Source organism: Dipodomys merriami, unplaced genomic scaffold, assembly GCF_024711535.1.
Source record: "Dipodomys merriami isolate MVZ:Mamm:240054 unplaced genomic scaffold, mDipMer1.0.p SCAF_173, whole genome shotgun sequence".
Classification (NCBI taxonomy): domain Eukaryota; kingdom Metazoa; phylum Chordata; class Mammalia; order Rodentia; family Heteromyidae; genus Dipodomys; species Dipodomys merriami.
This window is the reverse complement of record NW_027203082.1, coordinates 476,562-496,692: the sequence shown is the minus strand read 5'-3', so window position 1 is coordinate 496,692 and position 20,131 is coordinate 476,562. Positions and strand designations below refer to the sequence as shown.

General features: G+C 39.4%; 1 protein-coding gene across 1 annotated transcript in view; it reads right to left on the bottom strand.

Annotated features, from left to right (window-relative positions):
• The window catches only part of Usp13 (ubiquitin specific peptidase 13), a 144,986-nt gene that overhangs the window by 39,479 nt on the left and 85,376 nt on the right, over nt 1-20,131 (bottom strand). Inside the window, exons 11-14 of the mRNA XM_070025844.1 lie at nt 11,848-11,973; nt 9,964-10,117; nt 6,174-6,348; nt 153-241 (exon numbers count right to left, since the gene is read on the bottom strand). Coding sequence (XP_069881945.1) covers nt 153-241; nt 6,174-6,348; nt 9,964-10,117; nt 11,848-11,973 — 544 coding nt within the window. The remainder of the gene's footprint in view (nt 1-152; nt 242-6,173; nt 6,349-9,963; nt 10,118-11,847; nt 11,974-20,131) is intronic.

Below are 20,131 nucleotides of genomic sequence, written 5' to 3'. Positions count from 1 at the left end.
CAGCTACATGGACTCTTTCATATGCTGTGTGTGCGTGTGTGTGTGTGTGTGTGTGTGTGTGTGTGTGTGTGTGTGCGCGCACGCATGCATGTGTGTGTGTCTATATGTGGTTAATTTAATGTTTTAAGCAAAAGCATGCAAAAGATACCTACCAAATTTTTTTGGAACCCAGTCAAGACCAAAAGTGAACTTCTTTATCTGCACTACCAAGTATTCAGGGAATGAGGCAAAGCGAGATGTTCTGGGAAACACAAGGGGATTATATCAATCAAACAAGGCAAAAAGAAGGTGAATACAGTTTATGAAGCAAAACAAGCTTGGTCAATCCCAATGACTGGGCCAGGAAGGAGGAACACACAAGTCACATATGTGTGCACACACCCATTCGCCACTGCCTACTCCATCCTGCCAGAAGAAACTACTGAATGTAGGAGATAGCTCAGAATGATTTGAGGCCCATTTCAAAATTCTTACTTAGTTGTCACATTTTATATTCCTGAAGGTGTTTTTCAATCATCTGTCTAAAATCTTTGCTGAAAAGTAGGCCATATATTTGTAGGGGTTCATAGCCATGTGTACTGTGTGTCTGCAAAGCCCGCAAGTGACCTCCACTCCAATTGAGAATCACTCCCTATGGCACAGCAGAATCGGTGTACGGAGGGTTTAGTAGAACTTGAGTTGAAGTTGACTACTGAAAATGCTAGGACCTCATTAATTACTGGTACACCTAAATCTGTAGTCATAGAGACCCTAGAAAGAGCTATATTATAGGGCCAATTATCTATACTATCTCAATCTCAGCCTTCACTCTTCAAATTGATAAATTACATGCAATGTGTTATACTTTTTCTAACTTTCAGAAAGTCTGAATTGCCTGGGCTTTAGGTACAGAATATTTAATTGGCACAAAATAAGATGCCCAGTTCCAGCTCACTTTCTTCACATTTAGCATCTTGTTTAAACAAACATTTCTATTTGATGGTCAGTGCAGACATGAGTTACATGAAAATAAAGACAATGAGCCAGACAGGCACTACAGGTAACTTCTAAAAAGAGGATTCTGCAACTTCCTCTCCTAATCCTCACTTTTTACTAAAGCTTGAACCCAAGACTTCAATTTTTAGCTTGGTTTTTTTTTTTTTGCTTACAGCTAGGGCTCTACCATTTGAGCCATGCCTCCATTTCAGCATTTTCCTGTCTAAGTAGAAATAAGAATCTTCAGGATTTGTATCCCCAGGTTGGTTCCAAATCTCAATTCTCAGATCTCAGCCTTGTGAGTGATTAAGATTGCAAAAGCACCCACACTGAGAATACCTTCTGTTTGGAATGTAGCCTACCAGCAATCACAAAGCAAATGCCAATGTAATGCTGCCCCCCAGTGTAAAAGAAAAGCGATAGCATAGGGACAGAGTCAAAAGAGAAATCTCAGATCTTAAGGAGCCTATCCTTAAATCTCTCTAAATCTGAATAGACCACTGACCCTTTGAGTCTGTTTTTGCATCTAAAAATGAATTTACTAGTAGTGTCTATTTCCATGACTGTGAAATATTCATAAAATGATGTAAAACACCTGGCACGCTAGAAAGTATTGTTTGTATATGCCTAATAAACAGGCATGGATTTTGTCAATCCGTGAGTTCTTAGACTCTCATTTATCTGTCTGATGTTGACCTGTGCTTTAACCTAGACAAATTATAGAACCTCTCTTTATCTCAAATTCTCCATAAGCATGATAGAAAGATATAAACAGTGACATACAGGAGCTGTTTTAGAAAATAAGAGCATTCTCAAGGAGGAGGCTACAATGCTTGATAAGAAAAGTACTCATTATCTTGCCCGTGTAATTGTAACCCCTCTGTACAGTATTTTCACAATAAAAAAAAAAAAAGAAAAGAAAAGAAGAGCATTCTCATAATATTATTATCCTGGTTCTCTCCAGAAATTTATATTTTTGACAATTTTATGTGAATCTTCTGAGAAGCAGAAATAAACATCATGTTTATCATTATTATTGTTTTTATTTGGTGCAGGCCCTAGGGTTTGATCTCAGGGACTGGGCACTGTCCTTGAGCATTTTTGTTCAAGGCTGGCACTCTACCACTTGAGCTTCAACTCCACTGTTGGCTTTTTGCTGGTTAATTGGAGATAAGAGTCTCCGATTTTTCTGATTGGTGGCTTTGGACCACAATCCTCAGATCTCACCTCCTAAGATTACAGGAGTGAACTATTAATACTAACCATCATTCTTTTTTTTTTTTAATCAGTCATGGGGCTTGAACTCTGGGCCTGGGAGCCGTCCCTCAGCTCTTCAGCTCAAGGCTAGCGCTCTACCACAATTTCCAGTTTTCTGCTGGTTTACTGGAGATGAGTTTCACAGACCTTCCTGTCCGGGCTGGCTTTGAACTGCAATCCTCAAATCTCAGCCTCCTGAGTAACTAGATTACAGGTGTGAGCCACCAACATCCGGCCATCATCCTTATTTAAATGAAACAAGTCCTTTACTTTTTCTAAATCCAACAGACTCTATCTAGTATTATGATATTTTCAACTAATGTGAAAGTATTACTTTTCTGATCTTCTCTTTCTACATTAACTTAAAATCTAGAAAATATGTAAGAGTGAAAACAACCAAAAGTGACTGGTAAATCAATGGTTTGAAAAATGTGATTCAGGAGCCCTGTGACTCTTAGGAGTTTCTCTAGCTGTCAGTATCTGGGTAAGGTTTCTGAGCATGGGAAAATGAGAGTAATTTAACACACAGCTTTTTGATGGTTAAGTACCAACTTACTAGCACGTGAAGTCAGACCAGATGGTTCCTACTATGAAACCTCTCACAGAGTATTAAAGTTTAAGTTGTATCACACATGCAGTAACTGCTCATATCCATATGTGTATATGATTTTGCATTTATTTAACAGTTTGAAGACATCAGATTTATGATTAAATTAAGCACAGTCATAAAATTATGCTTTGCATGCTCTTTTATTCCTAAAATCAACTCCTAAGATTACATTTTTTCTTGGACAGCTTCACATTTTTAATAAAAGCAATCAGAATGTAAATCATTCGAAGAGGTTTAGATGGACACAAAATGTACTTCCAAAAGTTGCTATGGGAATTAAAAAGTTATGACATATAAAGTGCTCAGAATAGGTCCTGGTAATACTATTGGGTTATTAATTGGTAATCTATTAAAATTACTTTAAATGTCACTTATTGAGTGATTGTGACTAAGGTAAACAGACTATGAAGATCTAATACGAAAAAATTCCAAGCTTTTCCTCTCACCAAAATTATTAAGATTATCAGTGTATTGAAAGCCTGGAACTCTCTATGGAGCCCAGGTTAACCTTGAATTCTTGGTCCTCCTATCTCAGCCTCCCCAATGATGAAACTATATGTCTACACCACTATGCTCACCACAAGATATATAATACATATTTGCCTCTGTCTGGCCATATAGGCTTGGGACTTACAAGAAGAAAGTTCAAAGTCTAAAACAATAAAATATGGCTGATTCATACTCTACACTGCTGAAAATAAATTAAAAACAAAGAATTTTTAGGTTTCCACTAAGGGGTTCTGCCATGTGACTATTTGAAACATGATAGAGCATCATCCAGAATATGTCCAGGCTATAAATGATACACACATAAGTGGGCCTAGAAAGGAATATGAACGTCCTATATAAATCAGGGATGAAGACTTCAATCCCTGAATCCAACCACACTTTAATGACTTGTAAGTCTGCTACTTACTGGCCAGTTACTTCTCCTTCTGTTGCCCAATCTATAAAACAGGACAATTGTACCTACCTTACTGAATCATTTAGGATGACTAAATATGGTCACTGATGGGAATAATAAATGTACAATAAATTGCAATTGTTTTTATTACTTATAATTTTTTTCATTTCCCATGAGGACCATTTTTTTCAGTTATTAAGTATCACAGTAACCTAATACTAATTCCTTACATATATGTAAAAAGAATATAGAAGAGCATATATGTATGCAGAGAATAGGGAAAAATACATCTACCATCTACTTTTAAAGAAACTTCTTCTCAATGATTCTAGGTAGTTCTGTTAGCACTGCCTGCCACTGAATGCTTTGTAGTATTTGAAGAGAAATTTGGGTCAGCAACTCCTCATGAGAGAGGAAAGGACACTGGTTGTGATTTTGCCAAGGACAGAAGAGAAGCCAGGAAGTGGAGACAGGATAAGAATCAGGATCTCCTGACCACTACTGGGGCTTAGAGAATCCATCTTTGGAAAGCCAGTGTCATCTGATTCCATTTAAAGATGGGCCTTTTCCAAATGTTGAGAATGGTCCTCCTGGCAGGACACAGACAGGGAGAGACAGGCTTAGAGAATAGGCCACACCCAGCACCCTGAAATACCAGGCCACTGTTGAGAAGAACAGGAGGAGGGGTATCAGGAGTCAGGGAAATGAACACTCCTACTCTAACTTATACCTGAGACATGGGGTTTGCTAGGCTTACTGATCCAACCATCACTTTGTACCTCCCATACAGAATCAAAATAAAAGCACAAAAAGAAAAGGATAATTGTTTGAGGAATCTTCAACCTAGTGTCAATGTCAATATGGCATATAGATTTCTAACTACTCAGAAGTTGCCTCAAATTGCATTTAGCAGGGCCAACTTACCAACTAAACAGACCCACAAACATGCACATACAACACACACACCTACATACCACAACTAGGCAGTCTGTATAACAAGGATGACAGCTGATAAGTGAATTAATCCTCATTTAATTCATGAGTAGTATTAATCCTCATTTGAATATGAAGTTTTTGATAACTTATTTTAAGAAAATATGGCTTATTTTATAGAGATTTTGTCTATGTAATACTAGGGATTTAGCCATATTAGGCAAATACTCATTATGGAAGCTATATCATCAGCTCTTACTTTTTTGAAGTAAATTGTTATGCTTTTCCTTTTCTTTTGCCAGTCCTATGGCTTGAACTCAGGTCTTGGGCACTGATCCTGAAAGTTTTTGCTACAAGGCTAGTGTTCTACCACTTGAGCTACAACTCCACTCGTAGCTTTTCAGTGGTTGTTTTAGATAAAAATCTCACAGATTTTCCTGCCTAGGCTGGCTTTCAGTCATGATCCTCAGATCTCAGCCTCCTGAGTAGGTAGGATTACAGTATGAGGCACTGGCAACTGGTTGCTTTTCCATTTTTAACTTATGAAGTCTCTTGAGCAATAGGCTCTACAGAATCATTGTCTTAGGTCTGTCTGCTACTTGAGGTCATAACAAACACAGGCAGTAGCTGATCTGATTTCAATCCTTGACGCAAAGAGAAAGGCCTAAAGAACATCTAAAAGAAGCAAAATTCTCAAAGCCAAACTTACAAACTTCCCCTTAATTTATGCCCATCTCTTTTTTTGTTATTTTTGTTTTGTTTTATATTTTATTTATTTTTTTATTATGAAAATACCATACAGAGGAGTTACAATTAAATGGACAAGATAATGAGTACATTTCTTATCAAGCATTGTTGCTTCCTCCTTTGTTTCCCCTTCCTATCCCTTCCCATATCCTGACCTCCAACAGCTCATTTCACAATGCTTACCAGTTATTTTGTTGTTGTTTTGTTTATGTGTCTACTGGGCCTGAACTTAGAGACAGGTTATTCACTATCCCTTAGCCTTTTAGCTCAACAATGACACTCTACCACTTGAGCCACAGCTCTACTTCTAACATTCTGCTGATTAATTAGAAATAGTCTCTTGGACCTTCCTTCCCAAGCTAGCTTCAAAATGACATCCTTAGACCTCAACCTCCTAAGTAGCTAGGATTACAGGCATGTGCCGCTAGTGCCCAGCACATAGCAGTCTTTATGCCCACTTGAGATTCCTAAGATTCCTACTCTCCAAGCAGGGACACATAATCAATTTCTAATCCTAATCCTAAATGTAGAAATAAGAGCTATCATAATGAAGTTTAACTACTAAAGCTTCATATAAGCACTTTTATAATTTCTTCATTAATAATAATTCTGGCAATTTGGAAAAAGGTATTAGGTATAATCTATGAGAATAGATAAATTTATGAGAATATATCCCACCCAAAAGAACATGTAGGCACCACCCTCTCCAAGACTCCCTTCCCCCACTACCACCCTGCACACACTCACTTCACACCAGCAGACTTGGCTTGGAGGGCACTGCTCCAAAAATCGTCAACATTTTCTGGCTCAGAAAAGGCTTGAAGGCAAGCACTGAATGGTATTTTGGCACGCACCAACTCAGGCAGGGGTCTTCTATTAGCTTCTGCTTCTCTTCTTGTTAATTCATAGGCAATCAGTTCATCTGAGAAAAGAGAAAATGAAAGACTTTAAACTCCTCTTCTTGAAATAGCAAATACTCCCTTTAGATAATTTTCCCTGGGGATCTCAGGGCTCATACCTTTTCATAGGCCCTTCACCACCTTAGTGAAGAAACTGAGGCCCAAGATCAAAACCAGCCAACCTTCAACAAAGCTAGACTTAAAACTAATCAATACTACTGTGTTCCCCTACAGATAAGGCCAGAGATGGATAGTCAGTTGAGCCAAGGATCAAATTTTACTGATGATCAGATATACAAATAAAAATAAAAACAGTATTAACTTCAAGTTGTCCTAAAAGAAAATCACCAAGAGAAATGAGCAGAAACGCAGACAAAAGAATTACCACAATGGCCAGACCAAAGGCCACCCCATGATACAAGCAGCATGGCTGAGATAGCTTCTTATTGATGTTACCACTGCCTGAGACATCAGAACAACCAAGTTGGAAGGCCTCAGTCTGTAAGATCACTACTGAATGACCTCATGCTAATGGGACAAAAAGTGAAAGTTCTATGAACTTCCTACAATTCACTAAATCTGCTCCTGGAAACTAAGTGGAGTAAAAATTTTGCAGAGGTATTCATCAGGAACCTTTCTGGTCAGTTCTCATATATATAAATGTATATACACACATACGTATATATACACATACATATATATACATACGTACATATATACATATATACACGCATACATATGTATATATGTATATGTGTGAAATATATATAAGAAAATATCTTTATATATATACGTATATATGTATATATCTTAAGCACATTTATTCACTTATGTGTTTGCCCAAAACACCTCTGAACTGCTTTTAAAAATCATTCCCAGTGAAGGGTCTGCCTGCAATCCTAGCTACTCAGAAGGCTGAGATCTGAGGATCACAATTCAAAGCTAGCTTGGGCAGGAAAGTCCATGAGACTCTCATCTCCAACTAACCACCAAAAAAACAGAAGTACAACTGTGGCTCAAATGGTAGAGTGGCCCAGGCCATGAGTTCTAGCCCCCAAACTGGCACATTCCCTAGGCCACAATCACTTTGTACTTATATCTAACATGTTAACATTAAGTGTTAGACAGAAACTTCCAAAATTAAATTATAAATACTCTTTATTTAAAAAATGTTATAATCCAGGAGATGGTGACTTATACCTATAATCCTAGCTACTCAGGAGACTAAGATCTGAAAATCACAATTGAAAGCTAGACCAGACAGCAAAAAGCCAGAAGTGGAGCTATGGCTCAAGATGTAAAGCATCAGCCTTGAGCTAAAAAGCCAAACAAAAGCTCAAGGCTGTGAGTTCAAGCCCAATATCAGCAAATATACACACAAAAAGTTATTACCCATAAGTTTTAAGTAGTGAGTTAGAGAATGTTGTAGAACTGTAAAAGTTGTTAAAAATCTAAATAGAGTAACTTTTGTGGACAAAAAACAAAAATTACATAAAGCTGGCAGAACACCTGAAGCCTATGTATGATAATAAGAACAGTCACAAGAGACTGTCAAAGCACAGCCTGGTACAAAGGCCACCATAACATTATCAGTACACACTTCTGTGAAAACACCCGTACAGCCTTATACCATACAACCCTTCTTGCTGACCCATGTGGCCAAGGATTGTTTATTCTCTAAACACTTATGTAATCCTCCTCATTCTCCCCTTCATATTGTTCCTTTGCATCAATCTCTTTAAATACATATAAAGATTCCTACACCGTACATATTTTTTCTTGTTGCAATTCTAATACTCCCAAATTTATGGATCTTCAGAGAATCTTTCTGTTTTTAGGCTGACAGACTGAGAAGAACCAGTAACTCAGTAGCATTGAGGTAGGCAAGAGAAAGCTACTGGCTCTGGCTCTACAGGGAAACAAGTCACACACTACAACCTTTACTGCAATCTTGTTACTGGATTAGAGTTTAAAACTATCAAAAGCTACTTGAGCCAGTCACCAGTTACTCACGCTTATAATCCTAACTACTCAGGAGGCTGAAATCTGAGGATCTCGATTCAGAGCTAGCCCAGGCAGGAATGTCCATGAGACTCTTACCTCCAGTTAACCACTAGAAAGCTGCAAATGGCACTGTGGCCCAAGCGGTAGAGTGCTAACCTTGAGCTGAAGAGCAGAGGGAAAGCACTCAGGCCCAGAGATCAAGCCCCATGACCAAACAAAAAAAGCTATATGAGCTTATAGAAGATGCAAAGGATGTCAACTTAAAACCATAAGAATCATTACTTTCCAAATACCATAATAAATTGAGCTCCACAGAAATGAAGGAAAGAGGCCATCTAAGGAAGTATTGAATGTTAAAAAAAAAAAAAAAAACAGTTTACAGAGATAAGTAATCTAGGAGTCATTTACTTTTTTTTTCTGCACTAAGAAAGTCATGCTGTGCTCTGGTGACATGCCTATAATCATAGTGACTCAGGAGGTTGAGATGTAAGAATCCTAGTTTGGAGCCAGCCCAGGCATACAAATCTGAGAGTCCCATGAAAGCAGAAGGCCCTGAGCTCAAGTCTCAGTACCACAAAATAAAAATACCAATCAGGCGCCAGTGGTTCACAACTATAATCCTGGCCACTTAGGAGGCTAAGATCCAAGGATCATGTTGGAAGCCAGCTCAGGCAGGATAGTCTGTGAGTCTCTTATCTGTGATTAACCTCCTAAAAAAGCCCAAGAAGTGAAGCTGTATCTCAAGTGGTAGAGCACCAGCCTTGAGCAAAAATATCAGTGACAGCACCCAGGCCTTGAGTTCAAGCCCCAAGACTGGCACAAAAAAAAAAAAATCCACAGAAAACAAAACAAGCAATCTATTCTGCCTGGGAAGAACTATCAGACTAATAGAAGAAGGAATCATCCTTTGAGACCCTGGAACCTGGTGTGAGTGCCATATCTCTGCCTTCTTCTCCTTCCAAAGCCCAGAGACTCCCTGATGATCATGTTCCTTCAAAGTGGCCTGCCATAATTTATCGACCATTGGAGCTACCTTAGGTACCCAATGCTAAAGTTAGCCTATATAATGACCTCTGCTTGAATGTCTAGCATAAAAAAATTGTTGCTCTGATCATTTCCCTCAGACTTTCTGGCAGCATAGATGACTGTGCATATTAAAGAATCATAAGAAACTGTCAAACCACAGTCTTGCACAAAGGTCACCATAAAATTATACAGGAAATACTTTTCAACTTATGGTAATTGGAAGGTGATGGTTCTTATGGTTTTAAGTTGACATGATTTGCATCTTCTATAAGGTCATGTAGCTTTTGATAGTTTTAAAACTCTAATCCAGTACACAAGGTTGCAGTAAGGGTTAGGGTGTGTGGTTTGTTTCCTTTAGAACAATAATCAGGCACTTTCTCTTGCCTACTTTGATTTACCCACAAGATACACTCAATTCACCCACAATGTACTACCAACAATTTACCCACAAACTTCATTCATTCCAATGCAATGAGTGGGCTGCATATAGGCATTAAGTAGGTTCCATAGATGATACCTCCATTACACCCAGGATGCATTTGAGCATTCTCAGAAGACAATGACATGGGAACTCAGGAAAAGCCAGGTAGTCATCTCATATCTATTACCCTTGTTGGTTGCTGCCTCCATAGCCACTGGTAACTGCATCAAGTAGTCCACCCTCTCTGTGTAGCGAACTTTCCGAGTCTGACAGCACTGAATTCGTTCTTCCACCAAAAATCGAAAAACATCACTTGGATTTTCTGAGCCAATGCGGTTCCTCTAAAAATTGGATTGTATCCAGTTAGTAAATTTAGGAATAGTAAACCATGAGTAAAAATTAGCATGAAGATCTAGCTTTACCAAACATTTCATGTAGTTATGATAGCTCACCAGAGTCCCTTAATCAAAAAAACACTGGAATTTATCTAAAATTTATCTAAAAATGGGGAATTGGCTAAATTCTAGTTCATCTGTGAAGTACCATTGACAGCTATGGGAAAAGCAAAAAGGGCTAGGAGGTATGGCTCAAGTGGTAGAGCACAAAGCCCTGAGTTCAAATCCTAGTACTATCAAACACTCATGAGAGAAGGGCTGGCATAGATTAAATTAGACAAAGGAAAAAGGAATAAAATTAAAAAGCAGAAAAAAATAAAGCCCTGGGGCCTAGCACTGGTGGCTCATGCCTGTAACCCTAGCTACTCAGGAGGTTAAGATGTAAGGATCATGGCTTAACTCAAGGCTGGGCAAGAAAGTCCATAAGACTCTTATCTCTAATTAGCCTCCAGAAAGCCAGAAGTGGAGCTGTGGCTCAAATGGAAGAATACTAGCTTTAAGCAAAAAACAAAAACCTCAGGAACAGTGCCCCGGCCCTGAATTCAAGCTCTAGGATCAGAAGAAAAAAAAAGTATTGTCCAAGAAAAATAAGGTATAAATGTGTTCATGAAAATTACACACATATCAAAAAGAAATATTGCTATATTAAAATATGTGATGTGTAAGCTGGGTACCAGTGGCTCATGCTACCCAGAAGGCTCAAATCTGAAGATCCTAGTTCTAAGCCAACCCCAGTTACCTTCAGTTAACCAGCAAAAGGCTGGAAGTAAGAAGTGTGACTCAAATGGTATACTGCCAGCCTTCAATGAAAAGACCAAGGAAGAGCACAAGACCTTGAGTTTATTATTTTTTTAAAGCACATGTAATGTAACAACATGATCACATCAAGTTACAGAAAAACACTGCTTACAAAACACAGGTAGAAAATTTATACAAAACCTGGAAAATGACTTGGGGACTCTGATGTCAAAATGTTAACACCAGGAGTAACTACCAAAATGTTAACTACCAGGAGTAACATTTCCACAACACTTATAATTGGGGGGGGGCGGGGGAGTTGTTTTTGTAAGGGCTTTTTTTTGTCAGTCGTGGGGCTTGAACTTGGGGCCTAGACATTATCCCTGAGCTCTTTTGCTCAAGGGTAGCACTCTACCACTTGAGCTACAGCACCACTTCCAGTTTTCTGGTAGTTAATTGGAGATAAGAGTCCCACAGACTTTTCTTGCCTGGGCTGGCTTCAAACTATGATTCTCAGATCTCAGCCTCCTGTGTAGCTAGGATTATAGGCACAAGGCATCAGCACCTAGCTTAAGGGCTTTTTGAGAGATTGGGGGTAAACTTTATTCAGGAAAATCACAGCATTTAATTTGACTCTGCTAAGCAAAATCTCATCACCACATTGAGGTCACCAAAAACCACAAGGGACTCATAAGGAGCACCATTCATATACCAAACAGTCCTACAATAAACACAGATCAGAAGCCACACAAAAAAAGCCAACCAGTATCTGGAACCCAGAGCCTAAGGGGTGGCTAAATCAAGTGGATTAAGAATAGAAATCCACCAAGAGTCCAGTGAGACACCAGAGTGAGAAGGGGGTTTAGAGGTGTCAAGGTACAATGTGCCAAGGGAGTGGAACACTTCTTTCTACCCCGCTGGGGAATTTGAAGGCTTACCTCTACAAGATTCACCAAGTGCAAGAAAAACTCCTGAGCATCTTGCTGTCTGTTGGAAGAGAATTCTGGGTGGCTCTTGCTGACAAAGGCTTTAAACATACGTGGAGAGATCCCATTCTGTTGAGGCTGAAGTACAAACAAAAGTTGACTTGAACTTCTCACATACACATTAATAATCCTAAATGGTGAGGAGAGCAAGGCTTACTCATATCCCCATTTCACAGATAAGAATAACAAAGCCAAAAAAGGCCAGCCAGCACTCACTGAGTTCACAACATTCACATACTAGGCTCTGCTCAATAACCTTACATGAGACCAGGATAGGACTCTTCCTGTGAACCAAAACAAAGCATGCTGGCTCATGCCTGTAATTGTAGCTACTCAGGAGGCTGAGATCTGAGGAGCAAGGTTTAAAGCTAACCCAGGTAGAAGAATCTGTGAGACTCTTATTTCCAATTAACCAACAAAAACTCTGAAAGTGGAGCTGTGGCTCACATGTGAAAAAACTAAACAAGAACACAAGGCCCTGAGTTCAAGCTTCAGAACTGGTGTGTGCGTTCCCACACACACACGTGCACATACACACACACACACACACACACACACACACACACACACACACACACACACATACACACACACACCTAAGATAGGTGGATGACAATAAACCATAAAATATGAGGCCCATCCTCACAGGACCTGCTACACATTGTCCAAACTGAGGCATCACAGCTCATGGAAGAGGGGGCTTCAGGTGGAAGTGAAGGAGAAGAGCCCTTAGCAACATCACCCTTCCATGCCCCTCTGAGGACGAGAGAACCTCTCAAAAATGGTGCACTCACAGACACTACCAATGCTAATGCTTCTTTATTGCTGTCCTAAGACTCCTGAGCTTGGGAAGAAGGAGACACATTAGAATGGTGTGAATGAGACTTTTGAAAAAAAATATCTTTAAGTAGTTGTACAAACAAGTTGCCATCCAATGAAGCAGTATATAAATACATTGAATCTTGATCACTTCTTCTATCATTCTCTCCCATCCTCCCTTCCAACCCCACCCCTTCCCTCGATTCTTATTCTTGTAGGATATAGACTGCAATGTCCAGAATATCACTAGAAATCTAAGGAACCTACTAAAGACTTCACTTTTGCTGATAGAGGTAGGCACTGAAGAGCTGTTAAGCCACCCAACAGTGCCAACACTAGAATGCCACATTTATCCTCACTTAGGAGAACCAACTGGTAGAGAAGTGCTAGATAGACCTTCCAGGTCAAAGGGTCCTGATGATGACCACACTGCCACACAGCTAACAATGCATAAACACGTGCACTCCGGCAGCAGCTTGGACTCTGGTCTAGACTACTGACAGCAAAAGCAAAAAGGTGACCCTACAGCACCTGCTGGATCTCAGCCACTTCAGAAACAGGCCAAACTGAGACTCCTGTCCTCTCTGCACAGCCATTACTGTGGGTGTTTTGATAACACCTATGTTTGCTTGGCTTCTAGGCCATATTCTCCTTCTCTGATGTTCAGACAGCTTGCATCTGGGCCATCACTTAGCTCATAGCATAAGCTGTCTTCTACTTCCTCAGAATTTTTGGCCAGCATCTGGCCCACACATCTCTGTACCTGCCTGCAGCAGTTAGCAGATAAAGACCTTGTCTCTCCTGAGCTCTTGTGAGTTCTCATAGAAATCCAAGTTAAAGCCTATGGCCCAGAGTCTGTGGCGACTTTGAAGATAAACGCAGCTCTATATAACTTCTTCAACAAGCATGTTCTAAAAAACAGCTTTTAACTGAAATCTGGTGAATATTTCTGACTTACTGAAAACCTTTCTGGCCAATTGTCTATTATTGAGCAAGACCTTCAAGCAGAGCCCCTTGGGGAAATCTGCCTTCAAGAATGTATACGTGTATCTATAGTAAATGGTAAAGAACACTAAAAAGGTCTGGAAAGAATGCTAATAACCCTTGTTTCCCCAAGTGGACATCTGAGGACTCACAACCTGTACACAAACAACCAATATATACACAAATAGATGACTTCAGTTGTGTTTGAGTGTTAGGAAGCTGATTAACCCTTGACCTAATTAATTCTACCACCTGGAATGTATGCTGGTATATGTCCATATAGTAACAGTGTAACAATGCAGGTAATAACAGTGCCATTTCTTTGAAAACGTTTACACATTCATTCCACAGGTAGTTACTACTTTAAAATATCAGGCACTATTCCAGGTGCTTGGATAAACATTTACGGGGTACCAAGCACATTTCCTCACATACTTTATATGTGTTACTTTTTAAAATTAGCCCAGCCCCATGAGGTGATGATGATCATTATTATTATCCTTAGTAGACAGAGGAAGAAACAGGCACAGAGGTCCAGGGTCTAACAGCTGGAAAAGCCCACTCCCTTCTACAGTATCCCAGGGCTGTTTGAGAACACATGTGCCTAGCTCTCACCAAAATTACATCTTACCAAAAGAGAAGAAAGCGAGTCTTAGACTCAGGGTAAGCCTTCAACCCCACACATGAGCCAACATTGTACATCAGTCCAGCAATTACTGCTTGACCCAGAATCAACAGTCTCTGCTAACTGGGAATGTATCATTTCACATGTGTTTAGGCATTCATGAAAGCATTTATGTACAGCTTGATACTACAGGTGTCATTTTTTACAAGTTGTGATTTCAGATTGGCTTATCTACCAGTCGGCAACACAGAGGATTGAAAACAGCTGCTTGAAGACGGGGCATCATGGCTCATAACTCTAACCCTACCTACCAATGTGGCAGAGATCAAGAAAATCATGCTTTGAAGCCAACTTGGGCAAAAAAAAGTTAGCAAGACCCTATCTCAACAAAGAATCCAAGCATTGTGATAAATGGCTGATCCCAGTTATGCAGAAAAGCCACAGGTAGGAGGACAGCAGGCCCAGATTAACCTGGGCAAAAGCTATACTTGTACTACCTGAAAAATAACTAAAGAGCAAAAAAGATCAGTAAACATGGTTCAAGTGGAAGAGTACCTGCCTATCAAAATGAAAGGCTCTGAGTTCAAACCAGTACCACATTAAATTAAGTGAAAATAATAACATAAAATAAATAAGTAAATAAATAATAAAATAAGTTGAACAGGTCAGTTGAACTGATGAAACTGCTCTCTGTGCCACCACTTTGTCACAAAACCAGGAGGAGAACTTTTAATAAAGACAATGGGTGGGCTGGGAAGGTGGCTCAGTGGTAGAGCTCTTGCATTGCCTGCCTGAGGCCCTGAGTTTGATTCCTCAAGCACCACATAAGCAAAAAAGAAAAAAGCCAGAAGTGGTGCTGTGGCTCAAGTGGTAGAGCGCTAGCCTTGAGCTGAAGAGCTGAGGGACAGCGCCCAGGCCCAGAGTTCAGGCCCCACGACTGGACCCAAAAAATAAAAATAAAAAAAACTAAATAAAGACAATAGGGATGGACACCGGAAGGTCCAGGATTGTGGCCTAGTCTCATTCATCCACTTCCCAAACCTCTTTCTGTGTTCATTTCTTTGTTTTTCCAAAACATGCCTTCCTTAATACTTTATGAAGCAGTCAAACAATTGCTTGGAAGTTACTTAGGAAAGCTTCCTATCCATAGAAGTGTTATTTCTTCCTCTATACTAGCTCCTGGGCTACACAGCTGGATTCACAAGTAGTTTAAACTCAGCTATGCCATCCTTAATGCCTTGATCATCAGCAGGCCCAGTCTGTGTACACCTAATGACACTATCTCTCATTTCAGAGGTGAGGTCTTGCTGTGTGCCAGTGCCTCATGTCTTTAATCCTAGTTATTCAAGATCTGAGGATCTCAGTTAAGTGCCAGCCCAGATCCCCCCACAAAAAAAAATTGAGATTCTTATTTCTAACTAACTGGCAAAAAAAACCAAAACAGAGTAGAGGCATGGCTCAAGTGATAGAGTACCAGCCTTGAGTGAAAAATCCCACCAAAGAGTCCTGAGTTCAAGCCCCATTTCTGGGACATACACAGACACAGACACAGACACAGACACAGACACACACACACACACACACACACACACACACACACACACACACACACACACACGATAAGTCTAATTCTCAAACTCAGCCATTGCTATGTTCAGTTCATATTTAACAAGCCTCAAGATCTAACTCATAAGAAATACAAGTTAAATACTGCCTCAAGTAAAAAAACCTCTAGAACAATCTGAGGACAATGACCCAACTTCTCCAACAAATCAAGAGCTTATAAAAAGGAAAGCAGGACTTGTTCAACCACTTTGGAAAGCAGTATGGAGGTTCCTGAAAAGACTCCATATAGAGCTCCCCTATGACCCAGCAATCCCACTATTGGGCATTTACCCAAATGTTTACAAACAAGACCACACTAAAGCTCCCAGAACAACTATGTTTATTGCAGCATTATTTACTATAGCTAAGATATGGAACCAACCCAGATGCCCCTCAGTAGATGAATGGATCAAGAAAACGTGGTATATATACACAATGGAATTCTATGCCTCCACCAGAAAGAATGACATTGCCCCATTTGTTAGGAAATGGAAAAACTTGGAAAAAATTATATTAAGTGAAGTAAGCCAAGCCCAAAGAAACATAGGTCCCATGGTTTCTCTTATTTGCAATATCTAGTATATGTATGAGTCAAGCAGAAAAGATCAGATAAGGTGATGTTAGGAAAATGAACCCTAAGATATGTATTTAAATGTTTTTTTCTTTCATGCATTTGTTTCTCACACATTTATAAGATTATTTCTTTGTTGCTTTGTATGTCCCTCCCCCACAGTATAACCCCTGCTTTCACTGTATTTGATGTCGGTATAATTTGTGGAGGGGAAGGGGAAAAACAAGTCATTTAAATAAGGATACAGGTGGACCCATTGCAATAATGAGAAGTACAAGTTATCATCTTGAAAACAAACTTTACAACTTTGGTGGGGGGGTGGGGGGAGAATTCGGTGGGGGGGGGCAGGAGGAGGATGGGAAGGGATGGGAAGAGGAAACAAAGGAGGAGGCTACAATGCTTGATAAGAAATGTACTCATTATCTTGCCCATGTAACTGTAACCCCTCTGTACAGTATTTTCACAATAAAAAAAATCTATTAATAACATTTATATTAAGGACATAATAAAGTGATAATATTTAATAATAATAATAATAGTGTGTTAAAATAGAATATTAAAATTTAAAAAATAAAAAAATAAAAGGAAACTTCGCAAAAAAAAATTCAATTCAACAAGTCAATTGGTAAATACAATGCATCTTGACCAATGTCACACTTTTCATCATTCTCCCCAACTCTCCTAACACCACCCATGTCCCCTCAATTTATTTTCAAATATGTACATTGAGTATTATGACTGCATTTGCCCACAGGAATGGCTGTTGTTGTTTTTAAATGTTTTATTGTTATTATAAAGTAATTATAAAGTATTACATAAGTAACCATATATCATTTGGACAATGTTACCCCTTCCCTCATTCTCTCCTAGTTTTTCCCCTTCCATTCCCACCCACAAGTTACATAGTTCATTTTCAACATAGCACCCAGTGAGTACCATTACTATATTTGTTCGCCTCTGTCCCTTCATTTCTGTACCTCCCCTTACACTCCCAAAGACAAATAAATGAACAAATGGAAAAAAAAAAAAAAACGCAAAAAAAAGAAAAAAAACCTCTTGATTTCATTTCCTGGAGCTCATTTTGATAAATACTATTTTGTATCATCAGATGCACAAAGGTGTTGTGTCTTCCTGTTCTTCTCCTAAGAGTATTTTCCTTTACATATGGTTGTTTTAAAATTAAGCCAGGCACTGGTGGCTCACACCTGTAATCCTAGCTACTCAGGAGGCTGAGATCTGAGGATCATAGTTCAAAGCCAATCCAGGCAAGAAAGTCCGTGAGACTCTTATCTCTAATAAACCACTAGAAAACCGGAAGTGGTGCTGTGGCTCAAGCGGTAGAGCACTAGCCTTGAGCTGAAGAATGCAGGGACAGGGCCCAAGCGCAGAGTTCAAGCTCCATGACTGACCAAAAAATTAAATAAATAAATAAATAAATGTAAACAAATTATGACACAATACATATTTTAAATGGGAAAAAGGAAGATACTATAGTTATAAATATACATTAAATATTCACAGGCAAAAAGGATGTCACTTGCATTTTGTGTTACTGTAATAAAGGGAAAGGAAGAAGGAGGAAAAGAGGGGAAGAGAAGAGTTTGGTTTAGGGAGACTGATGGAACCAAACTGCAGAATGACCTAGCCATCAATTATTGAATTACTGAAGCTGCTCTGTAAATACTGAAGACTCATTACACTTCGCTGTCTACTTTTATATACATAGGCAAAATTAAAATAATTATTCTTTCCCTTAAAAACAAAAGGCAGGCCCTTTACAAGACAGTCCCTTATAAACCAAAATAAAAACCAAAGAACTGAGTTAAAGAATATATTTTCGGGGCTGGGAAGATGGCTCAGTGGTAGAGCGCTTGCCTTGCAATGCATGAGGCCCTGGGTTCAATTCCTCAGCACCATATAAACAAAAAGAAAACAAAAAAAGCTGGAAGTGGTGCTGTGGCTCAAGTGGTAGAGAGCTAGTCTTGAGCTGAAGAGCTGAGGGACAGCGCCCAGGCCCAGAGTTCAGGCCCTACGACCAGACCCCCAAGAATATATTTTCTTCTCAGCAGTGTGTCAGTAACATCATCTGAATACCCTTTCTGAGCCCAACACCCAAGATCAGAGAAGCCACAAGGCCTGAAATCTGTCTTATGAGCCGGTCTTCAAACCCCAGAAGGCATGGCTGGTGTGACCACTCACTTTGAAAAAGGTAGGCCCAATAAGCAACCACCGAGGGAAGCTGTCATATCATAAGACACTGTACTTACTTTGTCCATCAGCATGTGCAAAACAGATCAGCTAAAATTAGAGAAGACTATGTATTTACAGTCTCTCCCAAATGCTTACACAGGGTTTTCTGTTTAACACAGTGCACCAGGCAGACAGCCAGATACTGTACACTAATATCTCATATTCCCCAGAGGCTTATGCTTTAATTAATAAGTAAGCAGTGAGAGTGAAGCTGTTAGCACATTAGAGAAACACTTAAACTGATATGTGTAAGACTGCAGGAATAAAAAGAGACATATCCCAGCTTGCCCCTAAAACACAGGGGTATTTAGTCTATGGATTTAAATCTTTTCATCTTTAAAGACTGAAAATTAAGTCAAACCCCAGCTCTCCTAAGCTATTATTCATAGTTCCAGAAGTAAGTCAGAAATGTTACATTTGCCCAATTTGGGAAAACACAAGCTAATGAAAACAAAGTTTTTATGTTAAGGGTTAAAATTCTGTCTCCTAGAAATACATTCACTGGTTATTTCACTTTGACAAAAAAGACCTGCAACTAAATATCAAAGATTACTTCAGTGGGAAATCAAATAAACTGCTCCTAAAAAAGCATTAGCTGGTACTAGTGGCTTATGCATGCAATCCTAGCTATCCAGGAGACTAAGATTTGAGGACTGACATTCAAAGACAGGCTGGGCAGAAAAGTCTGAGGGATTCTTTTCTCAATTAACCAGAAAACAAGAAATAGAGGTGAGTTCAATGGTAGAGTTCCAGACTTGAGAGAAAAAGCTAAGGGACAGCCCAGACCCTGTGTTCAGTTCAAGCTCCAGTACTGGCACAAAAACAAAACAAAACAAAAAACTTCAAGTTATCTTTAGAAAGGGAACAAAATGACTGAGTAGCCAACTTCAAAATGTTTGCAATTTGGTGGGCAGGGAAGACAAGGGGAAGGAAAGCAGAAAACGGTAAGGGAGAGGGTAACACTGTTCATTTTCAACATTGAAGAAATGTTGTCATTACCTTACTCATGTAACTATATAGCATCTTTACAAGAAAAAAATTAAGTTTGAAATCACTTCCTTAATATGCATAACAATCAAGTGGGGGGGGTGGGGGGTGGGGGTGTGTGTGTGTGTACAGGAACAGTACTCAGGCCTTAAGTTCAAGCCCCAGTACTGGCACAAAAAAAAATAAGTATGTATGTCAGTAGATGGATAGACAGACAGATACAAATAGAGCAAGAAGACAACTGTCTGAAAACCAAGAATAAGACTCAGCAGATACAAATCTGCCACTGCCATGATCTTGAACTTTTCAGTTTCCAAAAGTGCGAGAAATAAATGTTTCTTGGCTAAGCAAAAAAGAAAAAACAAGTTGATTCAACAGGCCAGGAATGTAGCTCA